Here is a 15,939-nt window from a genome sequence, read left to right on the forward strand (position 1 = left end):
TTATTTTATAGTATTTTTACAATAGCCTATGGAGTAGCCTAAAAAATACTCAGCAATATTTTAACCTGAGTCACATGGAAATATTAAAAGTTCCCATGACCTCATTCAATACAGAAGTAGAAATATCCAAAGTGAACCAGTGAACTGATAAAGCAGTGCCAAAGACTCGTTAACAATCATTCACAGCTCTGATGCTGGATTTGCATCATTGGGCGTTACTTATAATAGGTTCCAGCTACGTTTAGGGCATCTAGGTCAAGACAGTTCTATATATCTATTCACAGATAATAATTGACTGTTATACATGAACTGTAGCCTGGTGAATCTAAATATTACAGAGTGACGATAGAATAGAAGTACAGGAGAGAAATATTAGAGTGCGCATTTTGACATTGGACATTTGTAGAGCGTGCGTGAATGAAAAGTGATGATGTGAGATCTCAGACGACTTCTTGGAAGATAATACGAATTTTAATGCATGAATGTGTCAGATTCTTTGGAAACGTGTCTAAGTAGATACAGTTTAGCCTAGTAATTGATTATTTTGACACCACGTAGCCACGTCCGTTCTTTTATCAATTTATTAATGAAGATAGATAGATAGATAGATAGATAGATAGATAGATAGAAAGATAGATCGATTGCTGCAGTGTTCGCAGTCACAATGATTTCTGTCATTCCGTATCCGTTTTTATGAAATTTCAGTAGTGGTCGAAAGTTTGATGATCTCATCACTGCAAGTTTTCACCACTTTGATTTTTCCTTAAACGTTTTGAGGCGACATTTAATTAAACTTAACATAACACGTTTAAGGAGCTGACTTTTTCATTCTGTATGAGGCATGGAATTAAAAAATGGAAAACGTACAACTGCATGAAATAATACGAAGAAAGAAACAAAGAAATCTTAATTTCCACGTACAGTACGTGCGTCACGTACTTTTACCTGCCACAGTAGCGAAAAACCGCACATAATTAAGGTTAGCCTACAAAAACATCACCTTCAACCCCCGCAATGGTAAGTGGGTAGTCTCGTGAGCCCCACTTTGTAGTGTGGCGGTGGCAAAAGTTTGTACCTCACCCCCCGCAGGGGATTATAGCAATTGAATACTCAATTCGCCTCCCACCCTCTGAGAGGAAACACTTTGTATGACCACCACATCGCCTCAGTCAGATGATTAAAGCCTTTCAGCATACCTGAGTCTTAATAGCTAGCAAATGTGATTCATCTCCGTATCCGGAAAGATTTAAGTGACTTGTCAAATCAATAATTCAATGATTCTTCTTTTCACCTCCTAGACAGGAAGATGTTGCTAAATATAAAACACATATTGTGGTTAATCTGCATATACCAGACAACGACTGAACCAGGTAAGCTTTTTACTTATTTTAACAGCATCTATATTAAAGTGTTGTCTGGTAATACATCTCTACATGTTCGATAGTTTCTGAATGTAAGGGTGTAAATTTGATTCGTTAATCTAAGACTGGGGTTATATATACATGTTTTTCTCTTCCGTGCTCTTTTTCTGATTTCATTTCATACAACAAAAATCAACTTATTTGTAAAATTAACTTCATTGCTTCTTCTAAACCGATCAAACTGTAATGAAGAAGGCCTGAATCTCACATTCCCACAAACTGTTGTCCCCCAGCTGCCTCTAATGGTTTACTTCCAGGCACCTATACCTTTTAATTAGGATCTTCTTGTAGTCTGGTGCAAACAGATGGCTTGACTTCATCACTCTGAGAGGCCATGCTCTCACACGGTGGTGTGCTACCCTGAGGGGTAATCCCACCTGTCCAAAGCATTTCTCACATTGTTGGTCTGAGTATATGGTGATTTTCTGTCAGTTATGATCCTTTCAGCATCCCCACTTCAAGGTTATCTTCTACAAGAAAGTAGTTTCTGGTTTGCTCACCTGTAGGCTTCACAGAGGCAGTAAAATAATTCTCAGCTCAATTATCATAAACACAGTAAGGCATAATTTCCTGTGCTTTGCGGTGGATGCAGCTGTGTGTATAATGTCTCATGCCTTTCGTTCTCTCAGTTTCTAGCACGTTATTGATGATGCGTCCTGTCAGCGGCTCGTTGTCTGGGAAAGTGACCCTTCCGTGTTACTTCTCCATCATCCCCACTGTTGGACCTAGAAACAGAAATGCCTCAGGAACAGATTACCTTCGCATCAAATGGACCAAAATTGAGGGGGGTGTTGAGTCGACTGTTCTTGTCACCCAAAACGGCGTCATTAAGATCGGTTCAGGGTACAGAAGCCGTGTATCTGTGCAAAGTCATCCAGAAGACATTGGGGATGCTTCTCTGACTGTGGTGAAGCTTCGGGCCAGTGATGCAGGAACATACCGCTGTGAAGTGATGTTTGGGATTGAAGACACACAAGACACAGTCAATTTGAATGTTGAGGGTGAGATTTATTTAAACACATTATCAGTCTCCTATTCTTTCAAATTTGTCTTGTCTTTTTAGAGACACCATTGTTGTATCTGAAGCACATATGCTGCCAATATGGTAAATTCCTTAAAGCTAATTGATCAATGAAAGTAATAACCCAAGTAAATTATAGATAAATTTGAAAGTTCAATCTGTTAAATGGAACTGTTTATGGGAGAAAACCCACAAACACAGATTATCTAAATTGTTGAGGGATTTTAAGGTTGTTTTGGACTCTCCCAGATTACAGTTACAGTGTAAAAAGTCAAATACACTCCAATAAACTTTGCCTCTCTTAATGTTTTCCCTCTGCTTGTATATACTCTGAAGCCGGGACACAGCTTGTATAAGGCTGATTTATGCTTAGGCCATGTGAAAGGATGGGATGGGTCAACCCTGAACTGCTTTGGCTCTAGAATTGCAGCACCACCCTGCTCTCAGCAAAGACACACTGCCATTTTAATTAGATTCCATTACTCATTTAATTTGAACTTGTTTCAAAGTGACAGTTATGGGGTGGATGGAATGTCCCCTCATTCAAACGAATGTCCCAACACTGCTTGCTTTATTAATTTGTTTATAAGCAACTTACAAAAAATAAAGCAGTTTCTATTAAGCTTCATATTTATTGTGGCCACTGACAACAATGATAGTAATACAATATGTCCCCATTTAATGAAAATGTTAATGGATGGAATGGACTTTGTTACGACATGTTCATTTTTGTTTGTTTTATTTCTTCTTTTGAACAGGCGTGGTGTTTCACTACAGGTCAAAGGTCAGCAGATACATTATGAACTATGCACAAGCTGTGCAGACCTGCAGCAACGTTGGAGCCACCATTGCTACAGCAGAGCAGCTGAGAGCTGCACATGAGGATGGATTTGATCAGTGTGATGCTGGTTGGATAGCAGATCAAACAGTGAACAGTCTGTACTTCTATTTCCACACACACACACACACACACACACACACACACACACACACACACACACACAAACAGTCTGTACTTCTATTTCCTCTACTGGCAAACTCAGTAATAAGTTTTAGACAATATGTCAACATGTTGATATAAAAAGGAAATTGCAAAGGCTGTACAACTTGAACTACTTTTTTAGTCATGAAAAACTTTTTTCTCTGTGTGGATTGTTTCTATCTGTAGATATCCAATCACTAGACCAAGGCCCGGCTGCTTTGGAAATCTGCCTGGAAAACCTGGTGTCAGGTCATATGGCAAACGCAAGCCCACAGAGACCTTCGACGTGTACTGCTATGTGGATAAGATTGAGGGTACGGATTTTACTATTCTTGTTATTTCTTACAATTTCACTCATTAAAAAACAAACAACAACAACAAAAAAACACGTTGACATGGCCAGCAGTTCAGTGGTAATGTGAAAAAGCAGTAGTTTATATTTTATATTTGCTCTATCCAGACAAATTTAATGTGGTTTTAAACTGCGTTTATGACCAAAAATAAGTATCAACCATTTGGCAGTAAACATCTGTGGTATTACACATTGAAGTGGAAGCTTTCAATGTTTTAGCTGACACAAAAGACAAGTTCAAGCTTTTTTTTTGCTTCTTTTTTAATTCCAATTTCAATGTGAACTTTAAAAACTTGTTTTGATGTACGTACATTGGCTAATCAGAACATGACAAAAATCACAAAAGTGACACTTGTATTTAAAGTAGCATTTTCAGTTACTAATAATGATGAGAAAATATTGATTGCAGAGAATTTTATTTCTTAAAGATGTCATTGGATGCAAAATGTACTTTTACATGTTTTTTTTTGTTTTTTTTAATCTGCTAAAATCATTACCCCTTTCTCAAATCAAGCCGTTCTCAGATTCTTGTCTGTGTGACATCACACATACCCAGGCCCCTCCCACGATAGTTGATTGACAGAAGTGTTTCAGCATAGACTGGACTGGTGTCTTACCTTAGACCCGCCCTGAGTGAGCTGTCATCAGTTTTTGTCATTGTTTCACCGCCGGAGCAGATGTAGAAAAGAATGACTTCTAAGCGATTGAAGTGTTTTGTTGTTGGATGTAATAATGAACATAGCAGTCATCATTTACTCCCGACATCTGATCCACTGAAGACGCAGTAGATTACGTTTGTTTGTGAAGGGAATGCACCCCAAAATCCTAAAACTAGAAACTAAACTCTCATTCCGGCATAATAATCAAGGAACTTTGGTGCTGTACCATGGGTGCAGCAGGCACAATGATATTATGCAGCACCTGAAAATAGTCCCCAGCAACTCTGCAACTACACAAACGTAGTGGGTCATGTTGGAAGTTATATCTTTGCGCCTTGATTATTACGCCGTAATGAGAGTATTATAGTTCCTAGCCATATCGGCTTACAAAATTGAAACTTTTCATTTTTCGTTGGTCTTAGTACACGATGTAACTACAGAAGAGTCAAGTTTTAAATAGGAAAAATATCGAAACTCTTTGGTCAATTTTGAGTGAGATGCCAACGGTTTAATCAGATTCAATGATCTATGCTAAGCTGCAGCTAAAAGTGCTACCACCAGACCCGGAGATTGGCTGAATGGATTCGAAAACAGTAAAACTCAACTTAACAAACCAAAAGCACATATAAAAAAATAATAATTACAAAAATATCAGCGTTCAACTAAAAGGTCTTTGCACACTGAGTCACGTTTACCCACTGCCTTCGAAACTTTCATCCGTCATAACAAATTGGGATCAATTTCAATTTTCTGCATTTCCACATTCAAACCAAGCATTTTGATAGGAAAGGATGATGAATATGAAAAAAAAGGAAAAACGCATGTGAAAATTTTGGATTCAGTTTGCCTTTACAAATCCCAAGATGACCCCAAAATAACAAGAATCACAAAAAAAAAAAAAAAAAAAAAAAAATTTTTCTCATATCATGTCAGGATACTTGGTATTCTTAATATATGCTAAGTCCAGCTCAGTGAAGTGACAAAAGCATGAAAAACAACTAACATCAGAAACAAATGCAAAATGGATTCATGAAATTAACACCCTGTTGTTCTGTACATTGTGGTTTTTAATATGCCACACTTACTCTCGAAAGAAGATCTGGGTATGTCTTTACTGTTCAGCTGTAAATTACATAGACATCATAAAAACCTCAGTTCTAGCTTTTGACAGCAACACCCAAGACTGGGCGAAAACAAACCCCCCTCATTTTTATTTTCATTTGATTCACCACAGCGTTTGCTAATGGAAAACAATTCTTTATTTTCTGAAAACTGTTTAATAAATTTGCATTTGTCATATTATTAGGGTATTCCTCCTTCACTCAGAGCCAATATGAGGGTTTTGATTCATTGACTGGTGCTTTGAAAATACTTGTTAGCAAGACTTTAATGATTATGATTATACTCTTAACATGCATGCTGTTTTTATGACTAACTCAAAATGCAGCTAATTTCAGATATAATATAACACAAACTGTTTCTTGTGTGTGTTTTTTTTTTCTTTTTACTTCAGGTAATGTTTTCTTTGCGCCCACACCACGTAAGATGACCTTTGATGAGGCCAAGGCTGAGTGTGAAAGCATGAATGCAGAGTTGGCCTCACCTGGTCAACTCCACGCTGCCTGGAGACAGGGCCTGGACCGCTGTGATTATGGATGGCTGTCTGATGGCAGTGCTCGCCACCCTGTCTCCATACCCAGAAGTCAGTGCGGTGGTGGTCTGCTGGGTGTCCGCACCATGTACCGCTACCGAAACCAAACAGGCTTCCCAGATCCCAATATGAGGCTAGGAGCATACTGTTTCAAAGGTAAAAACTTTACACTAAACTCATTAATTATTTATGGTGTAGTAAATGAACTCCTGAATGGTTGCGAGAACAGCCACTTTACCAGCTGTTTTGACGTCACTTCTCTTAGTATGCGTATTATGGAGCCCTCACCCCATAAAACACATAAACATGAGCTCCAGACTTACTGTGAATGCCTCTTAAGGGCAGTAAATCAAAGCAGAATATTAGGTAAAGTGAACCACTTTTTGTTAATTGAGGTTCTTTTAAGTTGAGACGCCTGGTATGGAAAAGTTTACATGATAGTTGCTCATTCTCCACTGATTCACTGACCTCACTCTGCTGCATTCTGGGTTGCCGCTGGTTTCTAAGGCAACCAAACTGGGCTTGGTTAACAGGAGGGTTTAAACATCCAGAGGTCCGTTTTGCCACTGTAGTACTTCTGTGGCTAAAATGACAGATGCTTGTCAAACTTTGCCTTGTGGTGTTGTAGGTACTCAGACTTCAGAAAGACTTGATGTTCCCATCAGCTTTGATGACCTCATAAGAACAATATTATGCAACCAGGGGGACCAGTCTCAAAAGATAAACAGCTTTGAGATATTTCAAAGTACCTTTAAAACACGTTTATGTCTATGGGCATTTTGGTAACACCTTTGAGCAGATACTGGTAATAGGCATATCAGCTAGGGATGCATACTGTGCATACTGCTTATTGATATCATAATGGTAACGGCTGAAATTAAGGATTAAAAAAATATATATATATTTAGCAGCCAATATTGGATATTTAATTGTGCTAATTTCACATTTTACATTTCATTCTGATTACTCTTGCTATTATCTAAAGCTCACCTAGAATTAATATTTGAAAACACAAATTATTTAATAACACTGTTTAAATCTAAAATTAAAATCCAATTTTATTATTGTACATTACAATGTTGTTACTCCTAATTTCACTTTTAGCATCTCAATGCCTGATTTTAGTTTGTAGTGTTTTAATTTTCATTATAATATTAGCTAAGTGCATTTTTCAGGGAGGTCTACTTAATGCATATATGATTGATGTATTTTAACAGAAAAGAAATAATTCCCTACCAATAACCACAATAATAATAATTATTTCTTCCTCCCAATCATTTTATCTGAATTATAATGAATGAATCCTTTTTTTTGCCTTCTTTCCTTTATGTTTCTTTATAAGTCTTTTGTTGTGTAACATACCTTTTTCATAACTTAGGAGCACATCACAGGCCTAAAGACATCAACAAAGATTAAAAACGATTTAGTTGTTACCTATTACTTTTTCTGCCTTTTCGCACTGTCAGACTCTCTATCCTTCCTGTCATTTGCACCAGTGCTTATCTGAACAGACATGGGGACATGGGGGGTGGGGGGTGGGTTCTTTTCAACTGAGGCTAATTTAGACGACCTACCCCATGCTAGGCAGGGCACTCACCCAGAATGACAGCCAGAGACTGCTGTGATAAGTAATGGACCTAACCCTAAACCTCAACACTATGACCCTGTTGTTTGTTTGGTCTGTTTCAACTCCGTCAAGCCTCTCTGGTCCAAGTGGCATTGAGTATGTTGAATTGTCTTCTCTTACGCTATGATTTTTTTACACAACATCATAACACCCCACAAAACATCAAATGTTTGTGAAAGTGACAGAGCTGCATAAAAAGGAAGGTACATGATAACATCCCACAAACCATCAGACAATGCATCACATGGATGATGGACATTTTCCTTAAAGGAAAAAGTACCTCATGGCTGTGACATCAGACTGAATAGAGAGAGCATGTAGATAATGGAGAACAGCTGGAGCCTTGGCAGTTGGCCTGTTACATTTGAAAATGAAGGTTTTTTTGGTGAACATGGTTTTTAAAAGCCATTTAGAGCATGCAAGCTGTTTGGGTAAATGAAATTCAATTTGCAAAACAATTGTTAGGTTGTTGAACAAGTCTGACACCATTCAGTTAAAGGTGCTGTATGTAGGATTGACACTGAGTGGTTGAACTAGGTATTGCAATCCAAATTCAAAATATTGGAGAGGGGAGACAGAGGTTGCCAGATTGACGACACAAACAGGAATGAGCACACTTGACAATGAATGAAATTAAATACGCTTTGTTTTCTGCCAACTGGCAAACCGGGATGCCGAAATACAATTGGGCAAACTGCCAGTGGGCGGGTTTCACAAACCAAAGCAACTATAGACATTCCGGGCAGGAACTCACATTGTTTTTCAGATAAACAAGTATGTTAACTTAGTATGTTTCTTAAATATTTGCAAACATATGATGGTATTTTTATGCTTTAGCTGAGTCAAAATCTTACATACAGCACCTTTATAAGAAATCCACTAAATAGTTTAAAGCCAAGTTAATCTGAGTTAATCTGATGTGCTATTCACACCAACCTTTACATGTTTAAAATCAAGCACTACATACAATCTAATGCTCAAAGAACTGCCTGTACCTACAAAGTTGTGTAAAAATGACCATGCCCTTATTTTCCTTATATGGAGTTAAAGTGAAAATCACTTTCAGATTGCAACAATTTGAAAAACTTTATCACCTAGGTATGTTTCAACATTTGTTAGAAATATAGGCCTCTATTGGACTCTGAGAACGGTATGATTAAATCATTGTCTTGTTTCAGCAATACTGGGATGATGTTATATAATAATTTCATTATAATAATCATACAATCAAGCATAATGTCCCAAGATATGTAATGACAGTTGGAAGCTTGTGTGAAAATTGAAAGATCCCATAACAGAGATTTATTTAGAGATCATGGTGTTTTTTTTTTTTTTAATTCTTATTCTTATTCTTATTCTTATTATTTTTTTTAGATACAGTGGCCTCAAAAAGTATTTGTCCAAATTTGTCAATTTAATTCTGGATATCAAACCAAGACAACCATGTGACAGAAAAGAAAATGTCATAATATTTTAATATTACTATTATTCTTAAATAAAGTAATTTATTTTATCCACACCACTGTTCAAACATTTGGGGATAAAACTTTTTAATCTTTTTGACATAAGTGTCTTATTCTCACCAAGGCTGTATTCATTTGATCAGAAATACAGTAAAAACAGGAATATTGTGCAATATTATTGCAATTTAAAATAACTGACCTACCCTAAAGTTTTGAACAGTACTGTACATTTATATTTAACAAACATTTTTTTTGGATTTACATGTATTATTTAAATATATAATTTGCATAAAATTATAGGATATAATGTTTTTTTTTCTTTTTCCTTTTAACTAAACTAATAGTTACTTTAATAGGTTTGCTTATAGTTATAGTGCTTTTTATGTTTCTGTAAACAAGTAGTTGCAATCTGATTACTTATTAATAATTCTGTTCTATATATCAGTATGGATTAAATGCACTCTTTTGTCTATAATACAAAATATTCTGTAAATACTGTGATTTTTATTAATTAATAATTTTTTTTTACTCTAGGTTCTAAGCTTTTATTCAACCAGTCCTCCTGGGTGGATGTCACAGTTCAGAGTGGTATCACTATGGAGCCCACAACTGCATTCTTCAGCACAGAGACCACCACAGGCCAGACTCTCTCTCCTGAGACCAGTCCCTCTCATTCGTCACAGGCCACCTCTGATGATGTCCTTTCTCCAACAGATGCCCCTTCTATGTTTTCTACAAGCATGGCACCACCAAAGACAAGCCACGACCCTGACAGACTAGAATCTGCCATCACACCTTTTGCGGAATCTGATGAAGGCTTTCTCACAACAAAACTTCCAGATTTTGATTTTAGTGATTTTGACACTGAGAAGACTGGTGATGAAGCAAATGTTCGTGGAGATGTGATCAGTGGAGAACTTACTACTGCAGTTCCCACAGCCTCAGAGGAACCAGTGGAGGAGATAGAGGACAAGAGCATCATTAAAGTGAACACTGTTCTACCTGACATTTTACTCTCAGATTCTCTAAGCACAAAACCAATGTTCGCAGTCGGCAAAACAGAGGAATCTATCCTAGTTGGGGTTACAACAGACAGCGATTTAGAATCAGAGGCCACTGTACCGACATTAGTAAACACTGAAGAATCTGGACACAAAACTGAATCGTCCTCACTTAGTGAGTCAATCACAAAATTACCAGCACAGATTATGACTCACACAGCTAGCGAGACCAGTGCTGGTAAAGGTGAATTACACACTTCTACACAGAAAACATTCAAACTTTCAACATAAGCCAACTTTCTTTACAGTGCTAAGTTTTCTGAGTATGAAGATGAAACTGGGGTTGGTGTTGTTATGGCGAGCCCTCCACCTCTGTCTACACAGAGATCCACCAGCCCAGATCCTGAACCTTCAGAGACCTCCAGTGGTGTTACCATCGCTGATTCTACAGTTACACCCACTATTTTTATGCAAAGCTCAATAACTGGAGAATCTGCAGGAACTTCAGGAACCTCCCAATCAGAACAAAATGCATCTCAGACATTCACCAGCTATTCAGAAAGCGAAACTGTTCAAAAGACTGACCATGTTACAAAGTCACCGGGTTTGACTATACCTAGTTCAGCCAGAGTTGCTGCAGGAGCATTGATAACGACACCTTCACTTACTGACCATGAAACATCACATGAAGAAGCTACTTCAGACCATTCAGAGGCACCCAGGGAGACACTAACAGAGGCCACGGACACCACCACTGATTCTGATCACTCATCAGGTATGATTTCTCTGCTTTTCTATGTAAATATGAACATGTAACATGAAAGGAATAGTATATGTTCTCACCCTCTGTGGTTTTCATTCGTTATCAGTAACATTCAATATATAATGATGATTTGAAGTGTTTATATATATAAGATATATATAAGATAACTAATATATATAAGATAACTATATATATATATATATATATATATATATATATATATATATATATATATATATATATATATATATATATATATATATATATATATATATATATATATATATATATATATATATATATATATATATTATATATATATATATATATTAAGATAACTAACAAAGGTTCTGATTGGATAACCTTTTGTTCAGAGATTTCAAGCTGGTAAATTCATTTATGCTAAATAAATTTTTCATAAATTATTATGGTGTATTTTTTTTTCTCAACCCAGAACAAATAATGGTCATCTTTTACCACTATACAGTAATTGTTATTAAAATGCTGCAAAACTGCTAAAGGTCTGTTCATACAAAGCAAAACCTATTTAAAGATGAAAATAACTTTATTAGTGTCAGCGTCACTGGACAATAGCATTCTGTTTATTATACTGTTGTTATGTTGGGTGCCACTTTAAATGCTCAAGCTCTTTGAAGTCAGGTAGATTGGTTGTCCATCTTTTAGTCATCCATGATTTGGAAAAAAAAATAAGGATGGAAGTATATTCCAATGATGTTGCTTCTTTGTGTTGTGTGGACTTCCCACAGAATTAAAATGCTTTGTTGTTGTAGTTATTGTTATAATTTTCATTCTAGGTGTGAACAGCCCTTAACAGTTCTGTCCCGGTTACTGAAAATAATGTTTCTATACATTTAAATTACTTAGAAAGGTATTTAGCAGTACCCAAAATCCCTATTTCTGTCAATCTCTGAGAATTTCACTTTCTTGGCACTTTCAAAAACCTTTGTGTTCTAACTGTTTCTGAAAATGTTTTCACATCCTGAAAACAAAACTACCTGCCCTATTTGTTTATTTTACAGTGGTATTGAAAGCCTTGTCAAATTTTTGATGGATAATATCCAGTACCATACTGCAGAGATTTAGCCTTGTTTTCTTTGTATTGCCTTTAGCAATCCTTTTTAATGGTGACAGGCAAACTGATTCTCTAACAATGTGATTCTGTTAGAAAGAAAGATGCTTTCTTGATGGTTCAAACTGGTCCACATTGTGTTCAGTACTTCACTACTGAGTAATTCTGAAGCTCCAAGCAGTAATCATTACCTATACTACACCACAGGGGCAGCATTAGCTGTTAATGATCTGTTAATGATTTTTTTTTTTTTTTGACTGCATCTGGCAGAGATGGTTTTAATACAGATGTGTATCCATTTTGTTTAGAGAGTTGTTTATTAGGGGATGCCCTAACAAATCTGTTCTCCCAGTGATTTTTGTCAGTGACGGCAGACTTGGCAAAATAAAGCTTTGGACGAATTACCAGTGCAAACACAGAGGTCTGTTAATGCACTGATATCAGAACATTACAACATGGCTGATGTCATCTCCACAGCAGAGTCTCCTCTGCATATAAAGACTGAGAAAGTGGTAGTGTAGAGAATGCGAGTTTTGCAATTGTTATTTTGGCCTACTTAGTTGGTTGTAAGAAATAAGTGTAAGACCAAAGGAAAGCTAAGATATAAAAATGAAATATTATGTATTTCATGTCAAAACATTGTGACACAAAGATTAAACTAATGAGTTCAGGACATTACCCAGGTTGCTTAGGCCAGTGAGGTAATGATTTAGGTACAAAAGCACATTTGTGCCTGCCGTCAGCCCTCTGCACTGCTCTCCATTTTGAGCCCGCTCCAACTTGTTTTTACCAGATACAAAAAATTATCTCTGGGAACTTTGGGTTTGGCCATTCCCCTGTGTCTGAAAGTTGGACTATAGGCAAAGGAATGAGAACGAGAGGATGAGTTTTTTTAAGTTTTTTTTTTTTTTTGCTCTGTCTGTCCAGACTTCCGTTGGCTTAACCAGGTGTCTGCAGACATTAACCTTTGTCCCTGCAGGTGTTCCCAACATTAGCTACTAATCTGGACAAGTTCAGAAACATTGGTCTTCATCTGACCTTGAAACACATATCAGTAGCTGTGTGGGATGTTTACTTGATGTGATTAATGTTGCTTTAAGATAAAATGGTACATCTGATGGATATGAAGTGCTTTAGTTTGTGGCAGCCGGCCATGAAGAAACCAGATGTCTGTCTTTTCTTGACTCTGATGACACAGTCACAACAAGAACATTTAGTGGAGAGGATCAGTTGTTGTGAGGTCTGTAAATATGTGTGCAGTGAAAGGCCAGTTGTGTTGTTGTTGGTTGTAATAATTCAGCATAAAACTGAGGTAGTTTACTATAAAACATTTGCCAATTCTTTTTGTCTACATTGACAAGGCTTTTAATATAGAAAAAAAAAAATACAATATCTAATTTTTAATCGTATGAGCCCAGTAATGTGCATATGTTTGAACTTTTGTAATTTTATCACATTTTTGTGAAATATTCAAGGGTCTGATTTGGTCACTGTTCCACTGTAATTCAGGGTTGTGCACCATTGAGAAATTAACTGAGAATGTCTTTGAAATTCTTATTCAGTTTCTGAATTTTAACTGAATTTGAAGCTAAGTTTTAAATAAGATACTGAGTTGCAATTCATGTTTAAATGTAATGAAGTAGAACTGAAATGAACTGAAATTCAAAGAAATGCATATGTCTGTATAACTAGAACTGAATGTTGGTTCAACAAAGCCTTGGTTGAAAGATAAAAACATTTATGTTTGAAAAATGTTTATGATTGAAGATAATAAATTACCTCTGTTGAATGTCAGTTAAACTTAAACTTTAATTTAACTAAATTTGACAATTCAGCTGATATTCATGAATTGATAGAAATACGATTCTTCATTTCTGAATTTTGGAGAAACCTGCTACAAGTGTATCCAGACAGAAAAGGGGCAATGAATTCAATTTATTAGCTTTTGTTTTTCCATTTTTTAACAGTTAATCAAAGTCTGATGCCTTTTGAAGAGTCACATTCTCACACTCCCCAATTGGTAGTCATCCCTGAGATACCTGATGATCTTCTTCCTGTTGATTTCTAGAACTCTCTAGCAATTACAGATCTAGCCATGACCCCAACAGTCAGCTACATAAATGGCAAGTTTGAGGTGACACTTCAGCCTAAAGATGTGGCAGAAGTTGTTAGAGGAGATACGTTTGGAAGTGATTCTCTTGGAATACAAAACTTAAGTGAACAAGAAGAAACAACATTTAAATTTGATAGTTCATTAGTGGAAGCTGGCAGAACACCACATGAATCACTGGTTTCAGAATCATCAATACTGTCCCCATTATATTCCACAACCCTTAATCCAGACATTGATTTTGGCCCAGGAGGAATAGTAGTAGAGTCCACTCCGCCATCACCTCCCATAGCAATTAGCGAAGAGGAAACACTCATATCTGAAGGAACTATCATGCCAAGCATTTTAATCTCCACCACTGAAAAACATCCTTCTGTAAAACCAGTACTCCCAATTAGTTCAACAGATATTCGTTTAGATCATAATGACACTACCAAGTCATATATATCTTCTTCAGTGCACAGTACTAGCTCAATAACAGAGGACAGAGTCAAAGATACAGTCGATACAACACATGTCATGGGAATGACAACTCAGAAAGATGACTCTTTCAAAACGACAACACACACAGTTTTTTCTGGCCTAGGGCCTACTTCTGCACATATGGACCATTTGGATACAGATGAATCAGGCTTGAGTATTCAAACAACTAAAGAGTCTAATTTGACATTACCAACTCAAGTACATAGTACAATAGCAACAAGAAAAAAGGACATAACATTTACTCCTTCATCAAGTGAGACTGTTAAAATGCAGAAAGAGGCAACTTCAGAATTCATGATGCCATCAACAAATAATTTAGAAATGACAACAGCAAAACATAAGCTTTCACCATCACATTATCAGAAATTATCTGAAAGCAGTGCCACATTGACCTTAGAGATGACAACAGTAAAAGATGAACTGTCACTTTCAGGTTTTGCTTCAGTTATGCCATCAACAGAGTCTGAAGCTTCAGGAGATGAGACATCTGACATGTTTAGCAAAGAATTTACAACAACAAGTTCTTCATTGCACAGCACAACCAAATCAGACAAAGAACTCAGCAAAACCAAAGAAACTATTGCAGGGTCCAGTTCAACAGATACTGATATCAAAAGAGATCTGACAACTGAGGGACATAGTAGAAAACCCATTTCCTCTATTGGCTCTACCTCATCTAGCATATTACATACATTTGAATCATTGAGCACTGGGCACTCAACAGCACCAACAGTCACAAGTCAAGATGTTACTTCACATACAGCAGCAACCACAGCTAATTTAATAGAGGACAAAGATCTGTCAGCAAAACCATCTGAATCCACTATCATTAATGTTTCAGAGACTCTGTTCTCCTCTGGTCAGACTGGAAATTTAGATGAGAAATTATCTGAAAGCACTGTTACAATGATATTGGAGAAGACAACTGTCAAAGATGTGCTGTCTCCATTAGGTTATTCTTCAAGTTTTCCATATACAGAGTCTGAAGCTTCAGGAGATGAGACCTCTGATATGTTTAGCAAAGAGTTCACAACAAGTTCTGCACTTTATACTCCAACCAAATCAGACCATGAACTTACCAAAACATCTAACACAACAGAAACAATCTCAGTGCCTAGCTCAACAGATGCTGAAGCTACAAGCGATCAGACAACTCAGACACATAGTAGAGAAACTGCTTCTTCTCTTGACTCTACTGTATCTAGTGCTGTGCATACATTTTCATCACTGAGCACTGAAAATTCTACAGGAGAAAAAGTTACAAGTAAAGATGTCACATACAAATAATCAACAACAAAACCAACTGAAACTAACGA

At 36.6% G+C, this 15,939-nt stretch overlaps 1 protein-coding gene across 1 annotated transcript in view; it reads left to right on the forward strand.

Annotated features, from left to right (window-relative positions):
* The window catches only part of vcana (versican a), a 34,178-nt gene that overhangs the window by 443 nt on the left and 17,796 nt on the right, over positions 1–15,939 (forward strand). Inside the window, exons 2-9 of the mRNA XM_042723400.1 lie at positions 1,299–1,370; positions 2,051–2,422; positions 3,201–3,373; positions 3,609–3,738; positions 5,949–6,242; positions 9,711–10,448; positions 14,118–14,219; positions 15,465–15,659. Of these exons, the coding sequence (XP_042579334.1) occupies positions 1,307–1,370; positions 2,051–2,422; positions 3,201–3,373; positions 3,609–3,738; positions 5,949–6,242; positions 9,711–10,448; positions 14,118–14,219; positions 15,465–15,659 (2,068 nt within the window). The 5' untranslated portion in view covers positions 1,299–1,306. The remainder of the gene's footprint in view (positions 1–1,298; positions 1,371–2,050; positions 2,423–3,200; positions 3,374–3,608; positions 3,739–5,948; positions 6,243–9,710; positions 10,449–14,117; positions 14,220–15,464; positions 15,660–15,939) is intronic.

The sequence above is a fragment of the Cyprinus carpio genome, chromosome B5, assembly GCF_018340385.1.
Source record: "Cyprinus carpio isolate SPL01 chromosome B5, ASM1834038v1, whole genome shotgun sequence".
NCBI lineage: Eukaryota > Metazoa > Chordata > Actinopteri > Cypriniformes > Cyprinidae > Cyprinus > Cyprinus carpio.